Source organism: Leiobunum rupestre, chromosome 8 (genome assembly GCF_980474605.1).
Source record: "Leiobunum rupestre chromosome 8, qqLeiRupe1.1.hap1, whole genome shotgun sequence".
NCBI lineage: Eukaryota > Metazoa > Arthropoda > Arachnida > Opiliones > Sclerosomatidae > Leiobunum > Leiobunum rupestre.
In genome coordinates, this window is record NC_143391.1 from 57,588,529 (window position 1) to 57,600,675 (window position 12,147).

The 12,147-nt window shown below is 33.2% G+C and overlaps 1 protein-coding gene across 1 annotated transcript in view; it reads left to right on the top strand.

The window, feature by feature from the left end:
* Positions 1-12,147, top strand: part of LOC149933780 (uncharacterized) — a 72,988-nt gene that overhangs the window by 52,084 nt on the left and 8,757 nt on the right. Inside the window, exons 21-30 of the mRNA XM_090157418.1 lie at positions 96-227; positions 3,738-3,833; positions 5,128-5,196; positions 5,257-5,451; positions 5,689-5,925; positions 7,190-7,632; positions 8,116-8,173; positions 8,244-8,356; positions 10,057-10,126; positions 10,190-10,279. Coding sequence (XP_090013544.1) covers positions 96-227; positions 3,738-3,833; positions 5,128-5,196; positions 5,257-5,451; positions 5,689-5,925; positions 7,190-7,632; positions 8,116-8,173; positions 8,244-8,356; positions 10,057-10,126; positions 10,190-10,279 — 1,503 coding nt within the window. The remainder of the gene's footprint in view (positions 1-95; positions 228-3,737; positions 3,834-5,127; positions 5,197-5,256; positions 5,452-5,688; positions 5,926-7,189; positions 7,633-8,115; positions 8,174-8,243; positions 8,357-10,056; positions 10,127-10,189; positions 10,280-12,147) is intronic.

Consider the following 12,147-nt stretch of genomic DNA (forward strand, 5'->3'; position numbering starts at 1 on the left):
CCTTTTATGAACTTACATTATTACTTTTGTTCATTACTTTCTAATTTGGAACTAGTTTGAAATCTAATCAACACCCTTTTTATTATCCGTGGTAGAGCGAAGAAAAATTAAAAACTACTCAACTAGAAAACTCCTCTCTGAAATATGATTTGGAACATTTTGGTTACAAGTTTGATTCTCTGAATGAAAATCTCAACACTACAGTAAACATCAACGCCAAAAATGATGTAAGCCTAATTCTGTTGCGTCTTTTTAAGATTATGCAATCTTAATTTTACTGTAGAATATAGCAAAAGAGCGATTCAGAAATTTCTTACAGATAAAAAGCATTAAGAAGCTCGGAGAGGTTCGATTGCCAATGCTTAAGTTTAACGTAAAAGGCGCCAATTTAAACATTTTGGGTGCCATAATTTTGTACCAACCATGACCTTCTCTCATTATTGTTTACAAGTAGGCAATGTTAAAGGTACAGTAAGAAAAGTACCACTTAAATTGGGTATTTTTTAATTCACCAGCCAAAAGGTCGTTTTTTTGGACGCAGCGAAGGGGACATAAGTGAATGGAATATGTGAATATTAGAAATGGAATAATTACACAATATTGAGTGTTCATCAATTCACTGCATACAACGGTTTGTTTTAGAAATGTTCACCGATAAATGAATTCGGTTTCGCAATAATTTAGAATAGAGGAAAATATTCTAACTCAAAAGGGGAAAACGCTTACGCAGACGATTATTGGAACATGGGAGTAATTTTTACAAAATAACCATCTACAATCACTGCTAGGTGCAGTGGTGGCGATCTTAAAACCTTTCTGTGGGGGCACGAGTAATTAATTTTTATCCAAAAATCCATATACCTAAAGCTTAAGCAAGAAAATGTACAGCTCAAAATTTTTCTTACTATATATATATATTTTTTTAAAGTGTTCTTTCTAATATCTCATCCGACAATGAATACATTGATAATAAAAGTTAAGTCGATATCTTTAGAAAAATATCGGTGTACATGGATAGATAATTAAGCCTTTTTGGCCAAATACATTACGAAGGTATTTTAGGTAAAAAAGGGTACACGACAGGGCGATTTTTTGCTTGAACGAATCTATCGAAATCAATTTTACGGTTATATCATCTTAATGCTACTCGCATCTGCAATCTCAAAATAACTTCTGTAAAAAGACAGAATTCTGACCTAAATAAAGGCACTGAGATTAGAAATTTCTCCCTGATTGCTATTTTCTTCAATTGTATTTATGTGGGTGCTCTGCCCCCGTTTTTTTCCCTGTGGGGGCTCGAGCCCCAGAGCCCCCACGGGATCGCCGTCACTGGCTAGGTGAGCAAGAATGGCAGATATCGTGAGGCGCTATGGCGGTCATGTCCGAAGAAAGTTTGACTCCGGACAAATTTGGCACAAAAAGGAACACGACGACGGTTGATTAATAATTAAACCGTTTCTGGTGGTTGGCGCCATCTGGTAAGAATATTTAGTAATGACGTTACTATGTGACCGATGTGTGTATCGGTCTATTTGTGTGTACCAGTAGGGTGAGCTAGCATTAGGTCGAGACATAGCCGATATTTATTATATTTCAAAATTCAACAGAAGCGAAATAGTATTAGAGATGAAATTGTAAGATTCGCGGAGAAAATAAATTTGGGGATAGGAAATCTTAAGGCCTCTTCACACGAGCCAACATTTTTGCAAAAATTGGTTAGTTTGCTCAAGTTAGCGAAACCGATTGTATTTTTGTTCGCACGCTAAAAAAAGTTGCCGAGATTTGGCGCATTATTTACTCCTATTTCTTAATTAAATTTATATTTTACTAGAAAATTTGAAAATTTACATTAAGGGTATTTAATATTAATAATTTCATTTATTTTTGTTATTATAACCTTTGCGTATACATATGTAGCTACATGTAAATCTTGGTCACAAAAACCGGAGGTTCTTCAATACTAGCCAACAAAAGCTACCAACAGGTTGTTGAATTAATTTTTACAGCAAGGAGCAACTCAGTTTTGCGACCCATTTCCCCCAACAATGTTTAGGAAAAATGTTGGCTCGTGTTAATGTTGGGTACAATTAACGTACTAACAAAGTTATTTAAAGTAAAAATTAATTAATTCAAGTTTAAACATGTCAGATATGTCAAGGCCTCACTAAACCGAACTTAATTTTACCCTCATGCTCAGCCCGGCATCTCATTGGTTCCGTAAAACGTGTCTTCTAAGATGAGCCGCTAGTAAATTTCTAGGCGATAATTGATTAATCACTAAAAGGGATAATGCTCACCTTTTGTTCAACTTAATGCAGAATTTAAAAAATATTTGAATTTCGGGCTTTTAAATTTCCTATTGATTGTCGTATTATTAAGCGTTTTAAGCCTATTTGCTAAGAGCTATGACCAATACGGCTGCGGCGGCGTGTACAAAGTACATTAATCAAATACACACAAATCTTCAATTGATATTGTAAAAACGGAGCGTTTTTGTTGGACAGTTAATATAATTTTTTTAAACCGGCTTGGCAAAGAAGACACGAAAAGCTATTGGAAATGAAAAAAAAATGGTCTTTCAAAGGTTTTGTTAGTTTCTTGCGATGCATGAAACCAGGAATATAGTTGGATAAATGATAATGTTGAGAGGACCCCCTGGCATCGAATAGACGAGTAAAGAATTTGTTTGCCAGTTTTTCTTTAATTTTCACGCGGAAGGTATTTTGAAGAAGGGGGAAGAAAAGGGGGGTTATCCAGCCTAGTCACGTGGTATTTGTGATGGTAGCTGAGTTTTACAACTATCAACCTTTTTTCATTGGTCTATGAACGTCGGCTGCTTATGTTTTCATTTTTTTTGTTTATTATATACGTAAAAGATCTCTTATCGTTTTACTATTATTAAATAAAATTAATTTAAATTAATTTTGTTAAACGAGTGTAAATGGTGGTTCAAAGTGTTGCGTTGAAGGTTGTAGAAGCTTTCCTATTGGTAAACTTAAATCTTTCAAAGCAGACCTACATTGAAAGATGCATTCAGCCTTTCCCGAAAAACATTTTTAAAGTTAGGTTTGAATATTATCATACCTTTTTTTTTCTAGTTGTTAAGTTCATCTTCAGTAACTACGTTTTCCTTATTTCAAAACCGTTTTAATAATTAAAACTTAATAATTAAATAAATTAGTTTAAGATGTGGAACACTGAACCGCCACTTCGCTGGAACATTGTGTGAAAGTAGGATAATATAGGTTGTGCTCAGACTCCCGTAATAGCCAATCAGGTTCTCCTTTCCAACCCATAATTCCCTCTCAAGTTCGTTAAAAATATTTTAAATGGAAAGAGATTATCTTTACTCGTCTATTAAACCCAGGCGCAAGAGGAAAGAAAAACCGGCCTGCGCTTCACAAAAGACGTCTCTTTTCCGAAAGGAATGAGAAACCGTAATTTTCGTAGGAGGATGGAGCTTACATTTCGAGCGTGAAGGGGATTGGGAGCAACGCTCAAAATCATCTTAACATGCTGTCATCTACAACTTTAAACTTAAACTTTGCATTCCAACAAGAGTAAAGATTTTAAGAATGTTTATACGAGAGGTGCTCAAGTGGGTCATCTCAATCTTTCAAATGGCTAACTTGTACTTCAACATACGTTCTTAATTTTAGTTGTCTATTAGCTGTGGTTTATTTTATACTAAATTAAGTTGGTATTTGAATGTTTATTGAAGAATCGTTTCAATTTAGGAATCATGGCAACTGAAAATCGAGCTTCATAAGGCTGAAAAAGAGAAAATAATTTCTGAAAAGCGCCATCTAGAAGATGACGTAAAAATGTTGCAGGTAATTCAAACTTTAAAAAAAAAGGAAGATTTTTTTGAAAAATGGGGGTAATAATTGTGGGTGAAAGATACTTAATTTGAAATCCAAATTTAGCATTAAGTATAATCTGCACTATTACATATAAAACAGTAGGGGTACGTTCAATAACGCTCATCAAAACCATCGGTGAGTTAATGATGCCATCATTTTCGTACGACTCTTGGCGTTTCCGGTTGGGACGCCATGATGCCCATCTAATGCGTTTCAGAAAAACCAGCTAGAAGAGTTTTTTTTATGCGTGACGTCAAAAGCGGTGTTAGTAGATATCGCCGCCATGTTTTAAAACACCGGTGATTGAAATAGAAACCCGTTCAGCAACCTGTGACACAACGACCTCATAAAAAAATCAAACAAATACTGATTTACAACTGATTTTTGTTACTAGGTGTTTTTCCGATGTGTAAGCAGTAATTTGTTTAGTGGAATCTGCTTTAAATCAGGCCCGCCTTAAGACTTTTGCGATCCCAACGGTTAACCTTTGTATGTCCGTTGTCTAAATTCAACTAAATATAATCAAGCAAAACTGTTAATTTCAAAAGTATAACATAGGCCTACTGAAAATAAGGTTTTTTCTGACAGTTAGGTTTAGAAATTGCGAGGGGTAAGACACTCTGCGAACTCGGTGTACACTGCCGTTCCTTTGAAAGTGCTAAATGGAACTCGCGAACTCTTGAAAATATGTACCTTTAACAGTGCTAAATGCACGAACTCGGTGTACAGATTATCTGAGACTGTCTTACCCCTCGAGAATTGGTTGGTACCGTGCGATACGCGATGTGGCGATGAGTCTAATTGCTTTAAACTTAACTAAAAGATGCATAATATTAAATGAGCATATATATATTATTTAACCAACTAAACCCTTATCCTTAGAGTAGAGGCTGTATTGCTGGCCTTTCAGGGGCCCCTAAAGTGTCTGGGGGCCCTGGGCTGTAGCCCATTTAGCACGTGCCTTAAAACGGCTCTGCTTTGAATTAATCAACTTCGGCTACGCTCAGAGTAACGCCCAGCATACAAGAGACTTCAACCAAATTGTCACTCTAAAAGTCAATAAAAATGTGCCTAGCGGCAAAACAATAATATAGTTGGTACACCATCGGACGCCCTACATTAAACTCCCATTTGAACTGATGCAACTTTTTTTCAATTTCCAAAATCTGATTTCTGATATTTTAAGATACTTAATAATACTTTTATATATAATATTTTAAAAATTGGTATTAATTTTTTAAATTTTTTAATCCTTATAATTTAGAATCAAATAAAGGAGAAAAATGAATTAATTGATAAACTATCTTCTCTAGAAATTTCCAACAAGACGGAGGTACGCTAATATTTAGTTTTATGTAGACGAGCATAAATTGTAAAATTTCTTGTGTTACAGGAAAATACTTTCAACGTAACCAATCTGTCTTCGAAAATTGATGAAGCTATGGGAGAAAATCGAGAGATGAAGGAAATGTTTCTGAGTATTTCGGAAAACATTTCGTCGAAATTAGATTCAGTTTCCGACGATAGAAATCTTTTCACGAATCTCCTTTCCGAGCAAAGAGAAATTGTCTCTAAGATTGAGCAAAAGGTATCGCTCCACGCTATGTTCTTTATTCACTAATTCTTAAGAATTGACATTATTTATTAAATTAATAATTAATTAAAGCGTAATTAACTTAATTTCTTAATTAAATCTGACTTTTAATATTAAATATTTAAATAAATAAACCAAAAAACATAATAACTTAATATTTCAAATGAATGGGTTAATTCACAATGATTTATTGAAAAAGTAATAAAATAATTAGTTTTTTTTTAACAATAGACACTTACTGGCATGAAGATACTCGAGGAAAGAAGCGAGAACGTGGTTGACACTGTGCAGACGCTGTCTTTAAATATTGAAAATGTGCCGAAGAGAAATGCGGAAGAGCACGGCCGAATGTCGGAGCTCGTCCGTGAAAACACGCGGCAATTTAAGGAAAACATTCAGAATCTGGAAGTCAAACTGTTCAACAAGATCCAAGAACAGGAACTGTTCCTAAAGCGAATGGAAAACCAGGTCAGTCCAAAACTTCATGAAACATAGCTTGTTGAAATATGTGGGGTAGCACTATGAAAGTCCGACTGATCTGATTTTTAATTTAAAAATTAATTAAACAACTATCTGCTATAGATTTAAGAATGCTATTTTGTTATTCATTAGAAAATATTGGAAACTTTTAGATAAAGTGTTTTTATTTAACTCTAAAGGGACTGTTTAAAGTAACCCTAACGTTTACTTTCTGATCTGATTTGTCGTATAAAAACAGATTATCAATTCGGTTAAGATAACTTTGAACCAGCCAATTAAATTAAAGGCATTAAAAGTCGCTAGTTGATTTGGGCTTAAGTTGGTTTCTTAGGTATTATGCAAGCTGATTGTTATTATTATTATTATTATTATTATTATTATTATTATTATTAACCAGCTAAATGCTATCTATAGATGGTTAAAAAATAGCTTTTATGATTTTGAAACAGATCAAAATATCAGACAATAAAAACAATTGCAAGCACTAATCTGAATTTATTGAATTAACTAGCGAAGTTAAGAAAACATTTAAAAGGTTTTGCGTATAGCCCGAGTGTTTCATTGAGTGATGTACTTGAGATCGAAATGTTTTGAAATTTACACCTGGAAATAAGCATTTAAAGTCATTAGTGATGCGATTTTATTTATTGGATATTGGTAATTCAGGCACGAGGGGCCAACCACTTAAGTTAAAATTGTACTCCAGATTTTGGATTACCCAAGATATACCGTTATTTCTTTAGATTTCTTACGATTCCCAATGATTTTATGATTACATAATTAATCTAGGATTTTTACGATATCCTTATTTTTTCTCAAAGCCATGATTTCTGGAATCTTTAGCTCGGATTTCCTGGGTTTCTAAATTAAGGTTCCCAGTGATTTTGAGATTTAAAAAAACCTTTAGTTTTTAAGATTTCAATGAAAGATTTATCTTTTCAAATGATTTATTTTATTATAGTTGATCTTCCAAGCTTGTTTTTGATTAATTTTAATTCATAAGACGTAGAAATCTTTTTGGAAATGTTACTGGTAATTTTGATTATAAGAAATCAGGCGTAAGAGATCGGCGGAAAAGAATTCAATAAGGAACCTTTGTACACATACAGGTTAATTTAGGTTTACACTAAAATCGGCAAAGAAAGGAATTGTTGTGTAGTTGAACCTTTAGAGAACTTAGTTATCGGTCAAGTTTCTTTTTAATTCCAATTGGTCTAATAAGATCCATTGAATGTGTCTCATAATTTTATAGGTTGAAAATGTGATCGAAAAATTCGATGAAATGAAAATAGAAGTACTGCAGTTTGGACATAAAATGGACACTGTTCCTTCGAGAAGAAACAACCGAAGGGATTCGACTGAGTCTGATGAACTTGTCGACGAAGAGCTAGAACAGCGAGCCCCTGTACGTCGCCACTTGGAAAGAAGCCACCATCAGCAAAGATCAAACTTGCCACGTCCGGAAATTTCGGAAGCAATTTTTGAGGGGAATTCGGCGAAGACGATAAACGAGGGAATTCATTCTCTGGAAGAGAAAATGGAGAGCCTGATCAAATCTTTGCAAACGAAAGAGATCGCAGCGACACCTTCCGTCCCACCGACCTTGATTGTAGACCACGAAATAAGCAAAGAATTGAAGAAGCTGGAGAAAGACTACGTTGAAGTAACTCATCAACACCATCTTTTACAAGAAAGGTTATTCAAAGTTTCAGTATCCTTACTGTTTATTTGAAAAAATGTTTTCTCGATGGATACTACTCGCTTGTTCTATCAGTAAAGTGTACACGTCTTACCCTAAAACGAACTATTAGCTCTGTTCCGTAATTTCATATTTGTCTGCGTAAAATTCTAATTTGTTGCTGCTCTAATGGTGTGGCAGGCAAATAGTAAAATGTATAACCAAGGGAGAACAATTCTATTCCCAGATCAGGTGAAAAGTATTTGGTATTTATCTAGTATTTTATGTTAATGTCTTTATCTCGGCTATGTTATTTTATATATATATATATATATATATATATATATATATATATATATGTTATATTATTTATATTTTGAGTTTGATATATCTTAGCCTCACTAAAGGTTTTAATCCGGCTATGATTGTTAATATTCAAGATAGTCGTAGCAACAGAACCTTCAATTCTATGAAATTTCTAATTAGAAACTTAATTTCAGATTCGCATTTAAAACGCACGAAATCTCTAAGCTGCAAGAAGAGCTCACTTTTATTAAGGTGATGTCTTCCAACAGAAATGTTTTATCTTAATTCTGTTTGAAATTCAGTTTCAAATCTCGTTTTATAGAGAAATGAAAACGAGAAAAAATTCAGAAACCTGGAAGAAATGCAGTTAGCTTTGCAAGCGGTCAACAAAGAGCGAGATCACTTTAAAAACTGTTTGGATCAAGAGAAAGAAATGTAAGTTTCACGCAAGAATTTACTATTGCTTGCACGCCATACCTTATTTTTTGGAAAGTAGATTCCATTTAAAATTGGGATAATTATTAGTTTTTAAGCATTTATTTTTCTGATAAAAGCAAAGACTATGTAATATAATAACTCATTTGTATGGCATTTTATTTAGAGAAACCTTATTCACGGTATATAAAGTAATTTTTTTTCAAAATGGGCAGAATTCTTCGGACATTTCTGGTTTTGGCAATCTGTAGTTTAGCTTGTGGCTCGCAATCGTAAAATTTGCTTCGCATGGTAACATTTCGAAAAGCACAAGAAATTCCCATTTACAGTCCACTAATTTTAAGTTCCGTGTAAAACAAGGTCTTATTTCAATTATTCTGTGGAAATCTTAGCAGAGGCGTACTTATGTTTTCCACTAATAAATCAGCTTTAAAAGAATTAAAATAAATTTGCTTAACCACTTTGGCAATTTTTTATTAGCTTTCTTTAAGTAATTTGTATTCAATTTTTGAAACCATGAAATAACTTAAATAAAAGTATATTGTTTGTTAGGTGCAAATTTGACAACGAAATCATTGAATAGTTTTAACAGAATTTTATATGTCCTGAATAAATTATGTATAATTTATATGGTCAATGAAATAAGGTTTGCCTTAATGAGTGATCGATTTGAAATACAGGGTGTCCACTAAAAAACGATCCAGGGCGAATATCTCAGAAACCGTTTTCTCTAGCAATTTAATTTTTTTTATGTTACGTAGCACGTGCAGGGGGCCAAAGAAGAATGATAACCTCGATGACCTTGAACCATGTCTTCAAGGTCATCCAAAAACTATCTCGAGAACCGTAAGTGTTAGAAAGTTTGTTTCAATTAGAAAAGTGTTCCCCGTCACGTTTTATGCCTACATAGCGTGAACATGATCGGATTCGACCAATAGTAAGTCGAGAAAATTGGTACCAAAATCACAAAGGTCGTAAAAGGGAAAATTGCAAGACAGCGCTAATAAATCCAAAACAAGTCATGCTACATTATCAAACTTTGCTAGACAATCGCATCATGGTAGGATATTTTAATATTTGGAAAATTGTACGACCTTGAACCATGTCTTCAAGGTCATACTAAAATTATCTCGAGAACCATTAGTTTTAGATCAAAAATTCCAATTAGAAATTATAATTTAAAGTTATTAATACATAAAATGTGACGAAGAACAACTTTCGAATCCGATCATGTTCACGCTGTGTAGGCATAAAACGTGACGGGGAACACTTTTCTAATTGGAACCAACTTTCTAACACTTACGGTTCTCGAGATAGATTTTGGATGACCTTGAAGACATGGTTCAAGGTTATCATTCTTCTTTGGCCCCCTGCACGAGCTACGTAACATAAAAATTTCAAATTCCTAGAGAAAACGGTTTCTGAGATATTCGCCCGGGATCGTTTTTTAGTGGACACCCTGTATAACCAGGCATTATAAAATTTTACTGAAATATAAATTGACTTAAGCTTTCGTAGAATCGAAAATAAATTTATCTTGTTTAAAGATATTTTTAATGATCTAATTATCGAAGGATCCAATTTCATTGAATTTTAAATTGACCCAAACCCTTATCAAATTTAAAGAATATATTTTCTAAAAGAAATCACTTTCAAAATATGAACCAAAGCGTCTTATATTTATGTTTTCCTCTCCTTAGAAATCGAAACCTTTTGGATGGGAGCCGAAACGTGCTTTCGGAGTTCGATGGATTGCGAAAATATATTAAGGTTAGATATTTTTCTTAGTACTCACTATTTGATAGATTGTTTCATTAATTTGTTTGTTCGTAGGAAATTCAACAACACGTCTGTAATAACCAAGTTCCATCCGAAGCTCCAAATAGCGCGTTAAAAGAAAAATTCAATGAACTGAAGTATCAAGTAAGCTTTTTATCTTCTTCATTGTAAACAATGCCCTAAAAATACGAATAATTAACAATCTCGACCGCCTTTGAAACCGGGTAAAATTAAATTCAATTTAAAATTATTTAGTGATTTATTAAGATCGTGTATTATATTTTAATGTATTTATGAAAACGCTCAAATCAGAGCGAGCTAAAACTTAAATTAATCAGAATTAAATTTTCAATTCCCGTAATACTAAGTTATCAATTTATCAAGGAAAAGATACGCACCTCGCACAATGATTAGAATAAATCAAATAAATAAATAATAAATAAATAAATTAAATCGATTTTTTATGTATGATGAAAAAAATAAAGAATAAATTTTTTAATATCCCTTTTTCACATTCAGTAGAAAATCCGCTTAATACTTATCTCTCGTTTTATTGATCAAATTTGAATAAAAGGTGCGCGCTCTTTGAAACGTTTCTGAGATGTTTATTCATGAAAATAGGATGACTTTTTAGAATTAATAGTAGGTGGTTTCTTTTCGCTTGTTCTCGAACTAAAAGTGTACTCTTAATAATAATAAAATAATAATCAGCTAGGCTAATACCCAAGGCACCACCATAGGCCTAAGTCATCAAGCGACTTTTGAAGCCATTAATTCAGGTGGCCGGGTTACAATGTGTAGGAGGGTGGTGGCAAGCCCTGCATGCCACGCGATCGAGCCAACAGCTCCCTACACTAACTATTACCGTTAACCTCGACCCAAAAACGTTTTATTCGCCTGATAATTACTCCGCCCCATAAAATCTTCGCTTGTTCCGGAGTAGTAGGGCTACTCTTTTTACTCCTTCTGAAAAGGAGGTGTAAAGGAATAAATAAAAAAAAATAAGTCGTCTGCTTGCCAGAATTTATCTGCTAAAAAGGCCACAGGCAGCCATTTTAGAAAAACGTTATTACTCCGACTCAAACTATTCGCCACCACAGAATCGGAGTAAAATGACGTCATCATAGCCTTACTCTTTTTTCCCTACTCCGAAATCACGGAACAAGTAACATCATTATTTAACCCGATGTGATTACATAAATATTTGTAGGAAAATCTTATATTTTACCCATGAAAGTATTCCTCTTTTTATACTGTTAATATTCATCGATTAGAACAATGTACTGCCAAAAGCTTTTGCTGATTTTAAAAATACGCTTTTAGACAGGATGTTTTGTATGTATCCGCTATTTGCTGCGAAATTCGTGGCCATTGAAAACCATTTCATTTTCAGTAAATATTTATTTAAAATTTAGGCTAGTGATATTTTGTGGAAAGCAAATCTTACTTTTGAGCTACATTCGAAAGCTTCCAACCTGCTAAAGTTGAATAAACATGTACCAACTTTAAAATAAGTCACTCATTTCAATCTCGGGGGAAAACCTTTCTTTAAGATGCAGGCTTGAAAAAAAAACCGGCTTTTTTAAAATTAAAAAATCCAGTATGATAAAACAGGTTAAAACAAATAATAAAAAAATGCTCAAATTTCTTATATCTAGCCGTCATTACTTCGAAAATGCGTAACATTGTGAGGAATAGCACCCTTTTTTACCTGCTTTTATACCCTAACATGGCGGTGTATTTTCACGCGCAAAATGAGGTTTAAGATCCTTTAATTGCTTATATCTAGCTCCCATTACTTACGATAAAAAGTCAAGTTTTAGTTTCGTTTTGGAATAAAAATGCAGAATATAATATTCTGCATTTTTTATTTGAAATAAATAGAATTTACAATTTTCAATATTTCTATAATTCATTTTTCAATATTTCTATAATTCATTTTTCAATATTTTTTTTATAAAAAAAAAGTGGTTTTAACAATGGATTTTGTTAGGTGGTTAAAATCGGCTTAA